The 18477-nt window shown below is 34.9% G+C and overlaps 1 protein-coding gene across 1 annotated transcript; it reads right to left on the minus strand.

Moving 5' to 3' along the window:
* Positions 1 to 3807: 3807 nt before the first annotated feature.
* On the minus strand, positions 3808 to 8933 carry LOC123715808 (hyphally regulated cell wall protein 1-like). Its single transcript, XM_045671126.1, has 3 exons — positions 8833 to 8933; positions 6052 to 6085; positions 3808 to 5026 (listed from the first exon to the last, which is right to left on the minus strand). The coding sequence occupies exons 1-3, from the start codon at positions 8863 to 8865 to the stop codon at positions 4134 to 4136; spliced, it is 960 nt and encodes a 319-aa protein (XP_045527082.1). The 5' UTR covers positions 8866 to 8933; the 3' UTR covers positions 3808 to 4133.
* Between the last annotated feature and the right edge of the window lie 9544 nt (positions 8934 to 18477).

Here is an 18477-nt window from a genome sequence, read left to right on the forward strand (position 1 = left end):
CCATAATCTCTAAAAGTGTTGACGGCTGTATCATTGACGAGCAACATGGTTTTAGGAGAGGACGGTCAATTCAAACGAACCTCATATCCTTTGTGACTGAAACTATGCGAACTGAGCTACGTGAGCTAACTAAAATATGCGAAGCTAAGTTAGTTGTGTATGCCGATGCGCAGCTGCACGAGCTAAGCTAAGCCCCTCCCGCTACCTCCCACACCCTTTGCACATGCACAATTTATTGAAACCGTTAAACAATTTCCTATACTATGGAACATACAATCAAAGGACTATCACAACTTAATTAAAAAGAATGTTGTATGGAAAATAATAGTGGAGGAAATAAGTAATCCAGACATACGAGACGGTAAGTTTCTTTAAGATTATATTCATGGCGAGCGACGTCCGTCTAATTGAACTACGCAACACTGACTGAGCTTTGGCTTAGCTGTTGGTGTGCACGCTATTTATTTCTAGCTTAGCTTAGCCTACCTTGCTTGGCATAGCTTAGTTTAGCCTTGGCATAGCTCAGTTTTCGGTCTGCAACCGACTTAACACTTCTGTACAACGCTTTGGTGCGCAGTCATCTTGAATATGGCAGTATTATATGGAATCCACTATATGCTATCAATTTGCAACGCGTTGACAGCATTCAAAGCTCTTTTACGCGACACCTAGCTTTTTTAGAGCAGAGGATTTTCACATAGACACCCGTACCGTCAGCGACTAAAAAATGTAATATGATATCACTGTATGATCGGAGAACTTTAGCCGGTGTTACCTTCTTATATAAACTGCTATATAATCATATCAGAGCAGTGACCTCTTACATGATAATAAAATTATCGTCCCTTACTCATTCCCTAGGTCTAAAATATCTTCCAAATTCCTCCGACGAAAACGAACCTAGGAGTCCAAGCAGCTCTCTTTCGAATTCTTCGCGATTTTAACGGATTGAATAGTGCTTATCCGGAGCTGGATATATTCGGTAGTGGGCTGATCGGTTTTAGAGAAAGCATTGTTAGGTGCTTATCTCGAGCCTACTTCGCTATTTTGCTGATGATTTTTTTTTAATATAAGTTTTTATGTATTTGTTTTAATTGAATTTTTTAATTTTTAAAGTCTTTTTTGCAACACTCATGTTTACTTCAATTGTCATACATTTAAGATGAAAGATTTTGTAAAATATGCAGTAGATTGAGTACAATGTATGATGTGGTAAGCTTTAATAAATAAATATAAAACATAAATATAAATATACAAATTTACTAGCAGCGTATCATTATTCACTGAGTCACATGTAAAATTTCTAAGGAAGTCTTCTAATCTTATCCCTTTAAACTTGTAGTATACATATACCAAGTAGTACTCACCACACACCGCCGATAGATAATCCTGAACCATAACGCTATTGTACCTCCACATGCAACAATTCCTCCTTAAAAATTCTTCTATTGCTTCAATAGGTTTACGTCCAAATGAATCATAGTATTCCCCAACTCTTCCGACGTTTATATGAATAGCCAGCCATATGATAAGTACTGGCACCAGACCATACATCGGCAATCGATTTGAAGGATATACGTTGCTCTGGATGTATTCTACGAATACTGATTTGCACTTCTAGTGTGTTCGTACTTTAATACTACGCGTTTACTCCCTTTTTCTTTTACTGACTACATTTCCTACTATCTATTCATATTTGTACCAATTAATTCATTTCAACAGAATTAAACATACATTTGTGTTCTTATCTATTTCTACAATATTTGAAAACTCTCCGTAAACTACAAAGTTAGTTGTTTCAGTCAATGCGCTCTCGAATCTAACTTCCGTTGTTACACTACCATGGCGAACGAGATTCCAAGGAACATTAGAGTTATCCGATAAATCCGGTGTTAAATCAAAAGCTAGTAAACATATCCATTTGAATATTACTCTCTAGATATTCCATTAACTTCGTTAAAAAATGTATAACGGTGCCTGAGTACAGGCTCAGTACATACTACAGTATGCGCTATTTAATACATCGTTTGGAAATGATGGTTGTAACGATTTTAAGATTTTATCATATACGCAGTGCAATGACAATCGGTGGTAGGCAAACTTCACAAACAACAAAACTTGCAACTAATCAATAAACTGGATCCAAAATCGCAGGACACAGAATCAAGTTGTCAAATTGTGTTGTGCAGTATGTACAAAAATAATTTAATATCAACTACAAATTGCTTGATCAATCGCAGGATAAACCCGATGTTTTTTTATTTTTTTGAAATGGAATGTTCTCGCGAGAAAACCTTGAAATTAGTCGAGTTACTTCAAGTAAATGCAGCGCTTGGAATCCTAGCAATTGTGAATGAATTTTCAGTATTTGGTGAATACATTGCAAATTAACTACGTTCACTAAAATATATAATACCCACAAAGCAAGATATATTCTTTATGAGCAATGTGGACAAAATATAGCAAGACGAAATTATGCATAGGTAGTATTGAGTTAAGCGGACACTTAAAGATAGGTAATTTGTTATTAAGATGATTTTGGTATTTTTTTTGTAGTTTATGCCTTTCCATTCCTATAATAATTTTGTAGAAGTATACATTAAAAAAGTAAGAATATGCGAATAGAATATAAGTAGGTCATAGATGTTAAGTACCCTCAATATGCTATTTAATACAAATTCAACTAATGAACACGTACAGCGAAAGAGCAACCTTATGGTCAACGCAGTGAAGTAGTGATTATTAATTGTATGAAAGTATTTACATGCTGCAAACCAGTCGTAGTATGAACAGACGAGAGCTCCAACACGCACAATGGTTCTCAACCTTAACTGATTCGGTTTTATGATTATTAAAATAAATATGGTTAGATTAGCATACACAAATAGTAAGTATTTATCTTTATAAGTTAAGCAGTCAATTTCCTTTGGTAATTTTTTGAAGATCATTGTACGAGTTAAGTACAATGTAATGTACAGTATAAGTTCGTGTCTCGAGATGGAGTTCGGGCTACAAAGTTTAACTGTTGCTTTGTCATATGATAATTTACTTTCGAACCAATGTTTATAAGCAGGTCAAGCAGGTTCTCATTTGCTGTCTGTGGTATTCCTTTTACTTCTATATTGTTCCTTCGATGCCATTGTTCTGCGAGATCACTGTCTTTTTCAATTAACTCAACTCTGTTCTCTAGGTTTTTTATTGCCTCTTTGTCTATGTCAAGTAACCTATTTTCTATGTTTAATAGTCGGGATCCAAACTCCTTAATAGTATTGCTGGCTTCAATTACCGTGGATTTAAGGCCTGAGAATTCCTCTCTTATAAATTTTACCTCGGACACTAGTTCCTCAAAGGCTGACATTCTAGTGGTTGCAATATACTAGGTTATTGTTGGGTCTTTTTTACATTTGAATACTTCAAAAAATCAATAAATCTTTATATGTAGATTCGAGGTTAGATAGGGATCAGAACTTAATAATAAATTATTCAAAATATCTTGGTTCAAGGCTTGTCTGTTAAATTTTCTGGAATGATTTTCGCTACGCCGTCTAAAATTTTGTTCCGATGTTCCGCAGCTTCTTCAGTTAATGCACCTGTTACAGCTTCTGACATCCATCGTCAAAATTTGTAATTATCACGATAGTTACGGCTTTTTCTTAGCAATTATTTGTCTATTTACTTTAATTGTCTATAATTAGTTTGTCAACGTAACTCTTAATTTACGGGAAAACGTAGTGCATCTGTGTGAAAGCAATGCCAACAAATAAGTGAATTGGGTTAAACCAAGTGTAGTAAATTAAAAACAACACAATTGCTCTATTGATTTATTAATATTTTTGATTCAATACATAGATTGATTTTTAAAATGCTTGCTTACTTATAAATGTCGGGTTAGTAAAATCTAAATTGATTGCGAATGACTGCTGGCTGGAATCTGTAAGTAGTTACTGAAGCAAATGCACAGTTTGCCTTTTTATTGCGGGTATGGTTCGATAACTGAATTGAAAGCCTTATACGGATCTATAGATTGAAATCGTACAAAATTTAGTTTTTTCTAATCCAGAGCTAGTTCCCCTTGTACTGCTTCCTCTGAGATGAGCCTTAGCCTGAGCCTGAGCCAGAGCCAGAGCTAGTTCCTAATATTTTTCCACCAGAGCTAGTGAACCTGGTCCTGAGCATGATCCTGCGACTGAGCATGATCCTTTACCTGAGCCTGATCTTGAGCCTGAGCATGATGCTGCGCCTGAGCATGATTCTGCGCCTGAGCCTGATTCTGAGCCTGAGCATGATCCCGCACCTGAGCATGAGTTTGAGCCGGAGCCTGATCTTAAGCCTGAGCATGATCCTGGGCCTGAGCATGAACCTGGCCCTTTGCCTGAGTCTTTGCCCGAACATGATCCTGCGCCTAAGCATGCTCCTGAGCCTGAGCGTGATCCTGAACCAGAGCCAGAGCTAGTTCCTCCTGTGTTTCCTCCAGTGTTTGTGCCAGATCCTAATCCTGGGCCAGATCCTGAAGTCCATCCAGCTGTGTTTCCACCAGAGCTAGTTGCTAACTTGTTTCCACTAGCTGAAGCGGAGCCATAGCCAGATATGTAAATGTAACTATAACTGTTAGACCCACTTTTAGGCGCTCTGCGTCTAAAAATTCGTCTGGACGCATTGCTACTGTAGGTTGTTGCCTGAGCTGTATTTATTGGTATTAGAACATTTGGTACAGTGGGCTGAGGTAAGAGTGGAAGTGGGGTTGCTATTGGAACACTTTGTGTTATAGGTACTTGAACTGGAACAGGTTGTACTGGTTGAGATAATGGGGCTTTTGGGGCGGGATTGTTAGGAATCGGATGAACGGGGTAGTTGAGATTTTTGAAGCTAGAGTAGAACGGGGGACTTCGAGGTGTATTCCCGGGGTAGAAGTTGGGTGGATACCCTTGGTACGCAAATGGTGCGTCAGCTGTTGCTGCTGAAGGAGGGTGTGAAGTTGGAGGTACGTCCGGTGGTGGATTATAATAATTCTGAGGAATTAGTTCATCTGCAAAAAGAAACACGTAACTGAATTCGCTAATACGATAAACAATATTTTTTTACAGGTTTAAAACTCCTGTTAACGTTTAAAATCGGAGAATGTATACTAACACGAGGACTATCAATGTTCTGGCAAATAGCTATTTATTATTATTACATTAAAAAATTAAGTGGAAAGGCTGGCCCAAACAGGATAATAAGAAACGGAAAAGAAAGAGAGGACGCCTTCTTGGGCTGACGAGCTTAAAGAAGTTGGTTGAGATTGGGAGAAAAATGCTCAAGATAGAGAAAGATGGAGCCAGTTGGAGGACGCCTATACTCTAAAATTTAGTGTATCTTTTGTAAATATGGAAGCATGTTTCAAAGAATAAAGCAGGCTTAATTATTATTATTATATTCGTACGGACTACACCTCTGACACGTCTCATCGTGATGATGAAATTAATATCTGATGCGCATCTCCCTCATCAAGGGTCTGCTAAACGGTAGTGTATATTTGTTTGAGGATGATTCCCTGGATTAGTTAAACTATTGCGTATTCTCTTACATACGGGATTCGAAGTTCACGCTAAGTCTCGACTTTTACTAAGGCCTAATGAATATTGTAGAAAGCACTCAACGATAGACGATTGTTGTCCAAGCATTTTATATTACATATTTAGAATTATTTATAATTTTAAAACTATTGATTGTCCAAAAGCTCTATATATTTGTGAATGTGATTTTTACTTGAATATTAACAAATTGTCATTGTAAAAATTATTTAAGTTGCCTATGACATTACTTATGGGTTAATGTCTGATACTTCAAGTATATAAGTACTTCAAGTAAGAAGTAAGTACTTCAAATAAATTAAAATATTTAAAATATCACTGGTGTTAGACACCAATCGGTGATCGTTGAGGTGGATAATTGACAATTGACATACCTGGTACATTGAAATCATTGAATTATTTAATTTAAATAATTAAATTGTCAATTTGTTTCCTAACTGGTAAAAATTATTTAAAAACAATATTAAATTTTAATTACCTTGAGGAGCAGCATGAGCATGCATCTCTGCTATCTGAAATAAATAACAATAACAATCGTAAAATTTTTCACCATAATACTATAGCATCGAAGTACAACATTGCTAGGTTTGATTCCTAGAAAAACTATATCTTTTTCACAGTAAAGACAAAAAGGTTAATCAGCTTGTCATATTAACAAAGAATTCCTATATTTCAATTATCTTCTAGAAGACTTTGAACAAAAATATTGCCAACGCGATTATGCAATGGTCAATATCCAGTAACCAAATATCATCATTATCCCCATGGGGCCGGTGAAAGAACATTTTATGGTACCGGTATTGCTTAGAGGTAAAGCATGCGTTTTGATTATCCACAAAACATCTTATTCGATTACCAGGAAAACAATAAGTATTGATTTGGAAAGCACAGACTAGATAAAACAGGGAAACAGATAAATGCATCATCCCGTATACTTTGAATCAAATTAAATTAATTGAAAGTAAGCCTTTTTATTTCTTTTGTAGCTACATACATCGCTAGAATTAAACGTATCTATTTTATATAATTCTAAAATAACACCCGAAAATTGCAAAACAAATCCTTTAAAGGTATTTTTTTGCCAACTTGGGACATGATTGCCATACATTTAAGATAGAAGTATTAGAACTTGGGCAATTCTGTCGCATAACGTCTTGTGCAGTATACGCAGATTTTTATTTATTTATATTATGATAAGCACGTATACAGAGTGTAAACATTGTGAATATAGATATACATACAAGTGATCATATACTGTACATGATCATCCATTGGGGCTTTTACCTTAGTTATCATTAATTTACAAAGAAGTTTCACTTCTGACATGTGTACTTTCTACGCACGCACTTTTTTTGTCTCTGCTTGTTTGTACTGTGGCGTAGACCTGCAGGCAGGAAGGTGTAGTTTTTGGTTTTTCCTTTACTTTTAGTTTATATATAAATAAATAATAAATAAAAATATATGACATCGAACATACTTATTGACTAAAATGAGAAATGAGGTCATAAATATACGATAATATACAATTGTTTTAACTCAATAAGTGTAATTTTACGCATAAATTCGCTAGAATTCTATTTTTATTTAACGAAACTTATAATATAATGGCAATGGGTCTTAGATTACTGCATATGTTCCGTGATCATTTCTAATAGGCATTTAGATGATCAAGCTTCTGTGCTTGACACACACCGTCGCTTTTTAGTTCTAAGGCATGTCGGTTTCCTCACAAGTTTTTCTTTCACCGTACGAGTGTGTGTTAAATACACACATAGATATAAAGTCCCTTGGTGCACATCCGGTATCGAACCTATAACCTCAGGAATGAGAGTCGCACGTTGAAACCTTGACCTTCTTGGAATTGACAGTTCGTAATGGACATGACCGGTAATATATAAAATTCTCGTGTCGCAATGTTGGTTCCCATACTCCTACGAAACGCCTTGACTGATTCTTATGCATATTCAGTAAGTCTGAGTATATTTTAAACCCCTAAGTGATAAGGGGTGTCCACCCCAAATTTTATTTTAATGATACATCATACAAAAATATAAACAATCCAATGTTCACTCTTCTATCACCAACTCCTGCTTTTTAATAGTCATTTTAATAATTTTAAATTTTTGTATCCCGCTCGATAATAAAATTATTATTATCACTTGGTAAGTTATCACTGGTCACCGGTGTCACTTCTCACCCAGTAGATAGCACGGAGTAGGGACAACGGAGATGGTCTCCTATTTCTCTCAAACAATAAGCCTTCTTTCACTCTCTCGACAGTTTTCGGCTATTTTAAGTGTTTATGCGTCAAGCGTAGTAGTGGAAAAGTTGTACTTTCTATTTATTAATTTGGGAAACAAAACAGATAAAAAAATAAAAAATAAAACATGAAATTAACACATTAGATATATCCACAAAAAGTTTCACTGATAAAAAATAAGATACAAAACAAAACAAAACATGAGCAGCACGAGCGTTATCTCAGTATAACTCTCATATCAAATATATTCTCAAGTAACTTTATTTTTTTTAATAACTAATATAATTAATTATTGATAGCTAATAAAATTATTCATTGTGAGTGTAATTCCCACGATCAGTTAATTAAGTGATTTACATAACCTCTAAAATACTCAACACGCGTTACGAGTTCCCGCAAACAACGGCTATTGAGTTGTAAGTATAAATTATTTTTATACGTATATTATAAAGAAAAAGATGCCACCATTTTAAATGGAAAGTTTTAAGGTGAAAATATATTAACACACATATTATACCCACAGATGTGCGAATTCAATTTCTGATTAGATTAGCATTTGCCATTGACTATTAATAAATCCCAAGGCCAAACAATGTCTGTTTGTGGGTTAGTTCTCCTTTGAAAATTGTTGAAAACACCATGTTTTTCACACGGACGTTGCGTGCTCTCGAGTGGGTAAATCATCAAGTTTATTACCATTAGATAATGAATTAATAATATGAATAATTATTCCTTATGATAAATAAAAAAGAAATGGTGTTTTGTTTTTTTTTATATTTCCTCATCGTTCACGGCCCTCCACACCTTTCAATCAATTCAATACCACATCCTTGCACACTTCCAATAAGTTAGCTATTTTTTTCTACACTAAAATTCTCTAGAAATTATTTACATGGCAAAACAACGTTTGCTGGGTCAGCTAGTATATTATAAAAATATCGTTTCACGTGTCGTAATTTAAATATTACGAGATGAATTAATAAATATAAAATAACTTACGCTTAAAACGAAGAGCACGAAAGTAGGAATCATTTTGGTCTTAGGACCTTAGTATTCGTTAGAGACCGTAACCGAAACTGATTTGATCGCAATTATGTCGAGCTTTTATACGGATTTTGAGACAGAACAAACAAATAAAATTTTAATATGCGATAAGCTATCAATTGCTTGATAGCTGAAGTATCAGGTCCGATCACTTTTTTCTTATTTAAAAATGTTGAATTAAGTATCCACACAAATATATGTAGCTGATACGAAGTTCACCGGGTCATCTAGTTAAACAACAAAAAAATGGTCTGCATATTTTGTAAGAGACTTGTTAAGAAAAATTGGATAAAAAGCCTTTTGGAGCCTCAATACGTCCAGTATTGAGGCTCCAAAAGAACCATTTTGACATAAAATAAAAAGTATATAGATAAACTAATAATTTAAAAAAAGGTAAAAAGCTTAGTCGACAGTAGTAGGGATTTCCGGGTTCTGGCTCACTTCAAAGTTCCCGATGTGTGGGCGACACATGGCTGGCCGAACCTGAAAAAAAAGTTTGGACTCTTTCCCGACTAAACATGCCGTGCGCAGTCGATAGAACTCACTACCGAAGCGACATCTCTAACAGTTTAGCAGAGATAGCCTTCATAAAACCCTAGCTTATTACTCATCACCACCTTATCTGCTACTTATGAACTTCACCAAATTTCCACTCCTTATCTAATTACTGACTCAGTACGAATGCATCGTAATAGTTATCTACTTTCACTAGCCTAATGTATGGCTCTAAGTGAAAAATAAAAAATAAACTATACCTAACTTCCAACCTAATCTACAAAAAAAACAAACAACAATAAATATACCTAACCTACATTAACACCAATATCTATAATATAATTAGATGTAAGGGTTACATCGTTAAATAAAACATTTTTAATTCAGGTATTATTCTTTTATCCATTACATTTCTATAGAAATTTAGCAAATTCCCTTCGCAACTACCAGAACTAGAACCAAATGTCACTGAAGATAAATTGCGAGATATTTTGCAAAAGGAGTTATCTTCAATCCTCACTGTGACAATTAAGCGATTGGTGACATCGGAACTTAATAATCTCACTGAAAAGGTTCCAGGACACAATCTGCTTCCTGAATCGACAATTTGAGGATATAAAGTCTTCTCTTGAGGAGAACGATATCGCAATAGTAAATTTAAAAAAAGATAACGAGAGGTTAAAGTCTAATGTGACTGACCTAACGAACCGGCTAACTTCTGTTGCACTTCACGTCCGGGAGAATAACATTTTTTTTATATAATAGGAGGCAAACGGGCAAGAGGCTCACCCGATGTTAAGCTATACCGCCGCCCATAGACACTCACATGAGCTCCCGCCCAGACGTGAGAACAGTATTCCATGTGGAGTCAAATTTGCGCTTTATAGAGTTGCAAGCGGTGGCCCGGAGTGAAGTACCGTCTCGCCTTGCTGAGCACACCAAGGTTTTTGGAGGCTAATTTAGCCTTCCCTTCCAAATGACCGCGAAACTGAACGTCATTCGATATGTCAACGCCCAATATTCCAATGTTATCTGAGGCTTTAACATATTGATTAATGGGATCCCTGAGAATAGGTCAGAAAATTTATTTGAAACTGTCCTTCGTATAGCCAAGACGGTGGACTGTACCCTCACTCAAGATGATATTCAGCACGTAACAAGGGTTGCTAAAATAACTAATAACATTAACAGGCCTCGGTTCGTAGTAGCTAAGTTACGTAGCCCGCGTACACGTGACTCTGTTCTGGCTGCTGTGAGCAAATTTAATAAGAGGAATCCACAAGATAAACTGAATTCTTATTATCTTGATATCGGAGTAACAAATTAACCCGTTTTTGTATCCGAGCATTTAACGTCAGTGAACAATGCTCTTTACGCGGCCACACGTTTGGACGCGTTTTTACAAGAATAAACGAAAACTGCCAAGCCTTGCTTATAAAGAATAACGACACTATAAATCTTTTAACATAGTATAGTATATTACTGTTTTTTTTACGATGCTTAATATTTATTATGAAAACATTCAAGAGTTTGAAACTAAATCGGCAAACTTTCTCAAATGTTTGTCACCTTCTAATTATTTATTTATTAACACTTCCATACACTACAATATAAAAAAAATTAAACATAATTAAATCAAAAGGAAGGGAGGGCAACTGGCGGCCTTATCGCTTTCAAGCGATCTCTTCCAGGCAACCACTCTGAGTAAAGAGAAAAATAAATAAAAATGTATTAAATTACATAAGATCAAGTAGTGTAAAAATACATGTTATACACAGTTATTAAGACAAAACTAAACAGGAACAATAAAAAAAACAAAGTAAACTAAAAAGATGATACATTAAAAATTGAAAGTAAAAAGACACATAAATCACGATAATTTAAGATAAGTCTCACGTCAGTTAGTAGTTAGTAAGAAAGTTCGGGATACGATGTGGACAGGTAATGTTTGTACAGAAGAAATTTTAAGGAAGATAGAGAAGGAGCTAAGCGAATAGGGACGGGAAGTGAATTTCATAGCCTAACTGCAGAGACCTTAAAGGAATCGCCAAGAAAGGAGGAGTTATGAGATGGGATTTCAAGGGTATAGTTTTCGGAAGAGCGTAAGCTATAGTTATGGGCACCCAAAAATTTGAAATCATTTTTGAGATAGTTTTAGGGATAAGGAGTTTTAGGGTTGAACAGGAATATAGGAGATATAGGAATATAGGAGATGGAGAACATGAGCATCACGTCGCTGACGAATCGGTAACCGTTTACGGAACGCAGAGATATGGTTCTACTTACTTTAATTTTAAGATCGCTCTTACTGAAACTTGGCTGATATCTGGTATTTCAAACATGGAATTTTTTTGACAATAGATACACTGTTTGTCGTAGAGATCGTTCAAGTTCCACCAATATCAAATCGGATGGTGGAGGTGTCATATTGGGAGTCTCCAAAGACATGTCTTCTTTCAGAGTTGAGGCATGGGAATCGGATGTTGAGGACTTATGGGTCACCTTACATATAAATATTAATCAAATAATAAATATATGTGTAGTATATCTGACTCCTCCTGTAAAGATTGGGACTTTGACACATTTTTTAGACAGCATTGACAGAGGTTTGAACTTAAGCGATGATGTCATTATTCTTACGAGAACTTTATTTCTCATTCCAAAAAAAAATATTTTGAGTGAGATACACGTCCCAATTTTAGTTCACCACATTCACTTTGACATGCTTTTTAATGCCCCCTTGAATCTGTCAAACACGCCAATATTGCGAATTTTAGATGGCAACCGATTAAACAGTTGCACACCCTCATACCCAATCGACCTCTTCAAATAATTTGTGCGCGGCTTCGGGAAGATAAGAAAACTCGCTCGACGAGTGTTGCGTGTGGTTGTGTCTTGATTATCTTAAATGATAAGCCACTATGGAGAGAGCCATTTTTTTTTAAATTAGGATACAAGTGCTATAAACATACAGTTGTTTAACTGTCATAATTTTGGTGTCTTGGTAAATTTTCATAGTCTCCGTTAAAAAATTGTATCTAAATAGTTCCTTTATTAATTTATTTTGTAGTGTTTGTAAGTTTGAAATTATTATTTTTGCATGCTGTACCCCATATTTCAATTAAATATATGAAATGGGGCGTAACTAAACAATTATAAATCAAATGACGTACGGATTGCGGAATACATTTTGATATTGACAAAAATCTGCCTATAAGTGATTTCAGTTTGGCAATTATGTGTGAAACATGAATGTTCCACTTTAAATGTGTATCTATTCTAAGACCCTGATATTTCTCCCATTTTTTGTTAGTGATTTCAACGTCTTGAACTTTCAGCGGTTGAAAGATAGGTATGATTTTATTTTTTGCTCTGAATATTACATAAGATGTTTTTGAGATATTAATGGTTAAGAGATTCTGTTAAAACCAACAAGATAGAGCATTTGCATTCGATCTGATTGAGCTTGAGCAACCATAGTCTGGATATTTAAACCAAACTAAAATAAACAAGTGTCATCAGCGTAGAGAGTGATTCGACCATGTAAACCGAGCTCATGAATGTTGTTAATATAGATTAGAAATAACAAAGGACCTAATAATTTATATATATATATATAATATAATAAAATATAATTTTTTTAGCAATAGGTTGTTCCTTACGGTATCAAACGCTTTTTTTAAATCAATAAAGACACCCAGCGCCATTTTTTTAGAGTCAATATTTTGCTTTATTTCACTAATGAGATCGGCAGTAGCTGTTAAAGTGCTGCTTATTGATCTAAAACCGTATTGGTGTTTAAAAATAAAATTATTAGTTTGTAAGTAAGTATCAAGTCGTGAATAAATAATCTTCTCTAATATTTTTGATGTTGAAGGTAGAATGGATATTGGTCTGTAATTACCGGGGTCAGTTTTAGGGCCTGATTTATAGATAGGAGTAACTTTGGCTTTCTTAAGAGAATCCGGAAATTCACCTGTATGCAGCAGCTTAGTAAAGCAGATCGAGAGATATTCAGAGATATTTATTATAATACATTTTATGGTTTTAGTGTTGATTCCATTAATTTAGCGTTAAGACTTAGAGGAAGTACTTGGGTAAAATGAGTGTGAAATTGTGTTGGTATTTCATTCTTGGTGATTTCAATCTAGGGTTAATTAATTGGAGATCGCTAAATAGTGTTAGCTTCTAATATTTATTTAATTAAATTCTAAACATTTTTATGAAACATATTCTTAAGAATCTTGCTACAAGTGCGCATGTGCAATAGTTATTCATTTGACTCGTTCGGTTGTTTACGAATTGTTACGAATTGACTAGACCCGGAAGTGGGGTGGTACAGTCGGAGTAGGGAAGTTGTGATTATAAAAGAGGTTGGGACACATGCGCACGGGCTATTCCTTTGTACAAGTTTGAAGTTATACAGTTCAGGTAAAATCAGTGAAGTAAATTATAGTGAATTCATCATTGAAGTGTTTAATTTCCTACCCTAAGAACTAGATCAACTACCGCTAACAATAGTAAAGTTTTTATGACGCCTTGTAATTATAACAATACACTTTGCTTTGCCTTGATTGATTTTATGTCTATTAATAGCCTAAAGCAATTTAACAGTATAGGTAATAGCGATGATCGTTTTTTAGGTTTAGTATTAAGTAATATGTCTAGTATTAATGTATCAGCCCCCTCCAAATCGTTAAGTAAAATATACGCGAATCATCCAAGCTTATTGATAAGTATTGAATATTCTGAAATATCTTTTTTGCGAACGAGAGGTAACACAAAATTAAATTTTTATAAAGCTGACTATGTGTCTAGTATAGGGGATCTGAAAACCATCGACTGGAATGTTAGCCTATGCGACTCCTCGAGACGAAATAGTGTATCACATTATCAGACAACGTTGTCACGAACTTTATGATGATTATGATATGATTGCGAAATATTGAGACAAGCATTCCTAATAATCTTAAATGTCTTTGGAGTTATATAAAAAAATAAGAAAGGTGGTCACTCACCGCTTCTCTCTTGCATGAAATGCTGATGTCCTAATGTCCTCGAGCATTAGTGATAATGAAATATCTATGAAAATAAAAGGACTTGATACTAATAAAGGAGCTGGGCCAGACTCGATTCCCCCTATTTTTGTAAAACTATGTGGACTTGTCCCGTGTCTTTGCCCCTAACTATTATTTATAATAGATCTGTTAAAGATGGTGTTTTTCCTTCAGAATGGAAAAGGTCTCGTGTTGTACCTGTGTATAAAAAGGGAGATATTACCGTCCTATTTGTATTCTATCTTGTTTTTTCCAAGCTCTTTGAGTCTGTCCTGTATCCCATAATCTCTAAAAGTGTTGACGGCTGTATCATTGACGAGCAACATGGTTTTAGGAGAGGACGGTCAATTCAAACGAACCTCATATCCTTTGTGACTGAAACTATGCGAACTGAGCTACGTGAGCTAACTAAAATATGCGAAGCTAAGTTAGTTGTGTATGCCGATGCGCAGCTGCACGAGCTAAGCTAAGCCCCTCCCGCTACCTCCCACACCCTTTGCACATGCACAATTTATTGAAACCGTTAAACAATTTCCTATACTATGGAACATACAATCAAAGGACTATCACAACTTAATTAAAAAGAATGTTGTATGGAAAATAATAGTGGAGGAAATAAGTAATCCAGACATACGAGACGGTAAGTTTCTTTAAGATTATATTCATGGCGAGCGACGTCCGTCTAATTGAACTACGCAACACTGACTGAGCTTTGGCTTAGCTGTTGGTGTGCACGCTATTTATTTCTAGCTTAGCTTAGCCTACCTTGCTTGGCATAGCTTAGTTTAGCCTTGGCATAGCTCAGTTTTCGGTCTGCAACCGACTTAACACTTCTGTACAACGCTTTGGTGCGCAGTCATCTTGAATATGGCAGTATTATATGGAATCCACTATATGCTATCAATTTGCAACGCGTTGACAGCATTCAAAGCTCTTTTACGCGACACCTAGCTTTTTTAGAGCAGAGGATTTTCACATAGACACCCGTACCGTCAGCGACTAAAAAATGTAATATGATATCACTGTATGATCGGAGAACTTTAGCCGGTGTTACCTTCTTATATAAACTGCTATATAATCATATCAGAGCAGTGACCTCTTACATGATAATAAAATTATCGTCCCTTACTCATTCCCTAGGTCTAAAATATCTTCCAAATTCCTCCGACGAAAACGAACCTAGGAGTCCAAGCAGCTCTCTTTCGAATTCTTCGCGATTTTAACGGATTGAATAGTGCTTATCCGGAGCTGGATATATTCGGTAGTGGGCTGATCGGTTTTAGAGAAAGCATTGTTAGGTGCTTATCTCGAGCCTACTTCGCTATTTTGCTGATGATTTTTTTTTAATATAAGTTTTTATGTATTTGTTTTAATTGAATTTTTTAATTTTTAAAGTCTTTTTTGCAACACTCATGTTTACTTCAATTGTCATACATTTAAGATGAAAGATTTTGTAAAATATGCAGTAGATTGAGTACAATGTATGATGTGGTAAGCTTTAATAAATAAATATAAAACATAAATATAAATATACAAATTTACTAGCAGCGTATCATTATTCACTGAGTCACATGTAAAATTTCTAAGGAAGTCTTCTAATCTTATCCCTTTAAACTTGTAGTATACATATACCAAGTAGTACTCACCACACACCGCCGATAGATAATCCTGAACCATAACGCTATTGTACCTCCACATGCAACAATTCCTCCTTAAAAATTCTTCTATTGCTTCAATAGGTTTACGTCCAAATGAATCATAGTATTCCCCAACTCTTCCGACGTTTATATGAATAGCCAGCCATATGATAAGTACTGGCACCAGACCATACATCGGCAATCGATTTGAAGGATATACGTTGCTCTGGATGTATTCTACGAATACTGATTTGCACTTCTAGTGTGTTCGTACTTTAATACTACGCGTTTACTCCCTTTTTCTTTTACTGACTACATTTCCTACTATCTATTCATATTTGTACCAATTAATTCATTTCAACAGAATTAAACATACATTTGTGTTCTTATCTATTTCTACAATATTTGAAAACTCTCCGTAAACTACAAAGTTAGTTGTTTCAGTCAATGCGCTCTCGAATCTAACTTCCGTTGTTACACTACCATGGCGAACGAGATTCCAAGGAACATTAGAGTTATCCGATAAATCCGGTGTTAAATCAAAAGCTAGTAAACATATCCATTTGAATATTACTCTCTAGATATTCCATTAACTTCGTTAAAAAATGTATAACGGTGCCTGAGTACAGGCTCAGTACATACTACAGTATGCGCTATTTAATACATCGTTTGGAAATGATGGTTGTAACGATTTTAAGATTTTATCATATACGCAGTGCAATGACAATCGGTGGTAGGCAAACTTCACAAACAACAAAACTTGCAACTAATCAATAAACTGGATCCAAAATCGCAGGACACAGAATCAAGTTGTCAAATTGTGTTGTGCAGTATGTACAAAAATAATTTAATATCAACTACAAATTGCTTGATCAATCGCAGGATAAACCCGATGTTTTTTTATTTTTTTGAAATGGAATGTTCTCGCGAGAAAACCTTGAAATTAGTCGAGTTACTTCAAGTAAATGCAGCGCTTGGAATCCTAGCAATTGTGAATAAATTGTCAGTATTTGGTGAATACATTGCAAATTAACTACGTTCACTAAAATATATAATACCCACAAAGCAAGATATATATATGCTTTATGAGCAATGTGGACAAAATATAGCAAGACGAAATTATGCATAGGTAGTATTGAGTTAAGCGGACACTTAAAGATAGGTATTTGTTATTAAGATGATTTTGGTATTTTTTTGTAGTATACATTAAAAAAGTAAGAATATGCGAATAGAATATAAGTAGGTCATAGATGTTAAGTACCCTCAATATGCTATTTAATACAAATTCAACTAATGAACACGTACAGCGAAAGAGCAACCTTATGGTCAACGCAGTGAAGTAGTGATTATTAATTGTATGAAAGTATTTACATGCTGCAAACCAGTCGTAGTATGAACAGACGAGAGCTCCAACACGCACAATGGTTCTCAACCTTAACTGATTCGGTTTTATGATTATTAAAATAAATATGGTTAGATTAGCATACACAAATAGTAAGTATTTATCTTTATAAGTTAAGCAGTCAATTTCCTTTGGTAATTTTTTGAAGATTATTGTATGAGTTAACCGCGAGTATTGCAGATGTAGGATTTCTTCTGGCTTCTTGGAAGGTTTGACCCAAACAAACTTCCAGTCCATCTTTTTTGCGTTTTTTTATTACTTTATTTATAAGAGTATTGTTTTTAGAAGTCAGATGGTCATTCACGTAAATTTTCTGGCCTGAGAATTCCTCTCTCATAAATTTTACCTCGCTCACTAGGTCCTCAAAGGCTGACATTCTAGCGGTTGCAATATACTAGGTTATTGTTGGGTCTGTTTTACATTTGAATAATTCAAAAAATCTATTAATCTTAATATGTCGATTCGTGGTTAGATAGGGATCAGAACTCAATAATAAATTATTCAAAGCAAGCAAGAATGATCAAAATTTGTAATTATCACGATAATTACAGCATCTTCTTAGCAATGATTTGTCTATTTACTTTAATTGACTGTAATTAGTTTTTAACGTAACTCTTGATTTACGGGAAAACGTAGTGCATCTGTGTGAAGGCAATACTAACAAATAAGTGACTTGGGTTGAAACCAAGGGTAGTACCTAAAATAAAAACAACACAATTGCTCTATTAATTTATTAAGATTTTTGGTTCAATACATAGATTGATTTTTAAAATGCTTGCTTACTTATAAATGTCGGTTTAGTAAAATCTAAATTGATTGCGAATGACTGCTGGCATCTGTAAGTAGTTACTGAAGCAAATGCACAGTTTGCCCTTTGATGGCGGGTAAGGAACGATTCCGGGGATGACTGGTTCAATAACTGGAATTTGAAAGCCTTATATGGATCTATAGGTAGAAATCTTACAAAATTTAGTCTATCTAATCCAAAGCTAGTTCCTCTTGTGCTGGT

The sequence above is a fragment of the Pieris brassicae genome, chromosome 10, assembly GCF_905147105.1.
Source record: "Pieris brassicae chromosome 10, ilPieBrab1.1, whole genome shotgun sequence".
In the NCBI taxonomy this organism is placed as follows: Eukaryota; Metazoa; Arthropoda; class Insecta; order Lepidoptera; family Pieridae; genus Pieris; species Pieris brassicae.

Coding starts and splice junctions, on each gene's coding strand:
- LOC123715808 (XM_045671126.1), bottom strand. CDS start 8,865: ATGATTCCTACTTTCGTGCTCTTCGTTTTAAGC. Junction 6,086..8,832: donor TCGTGCTCTTCGTTTTAAGC/GTAAGTTATTTT, acceptor TATTTATTTCAG/ATAGCAGAGATGCATGCTCA. Junction 5,027..6,051: donor TGCTCATGCTGCTCCTCAAG/GTAATTAAAATT, acceptor TTCTTTTTGCAG/ATGAACTAATTCCTCAGAAT.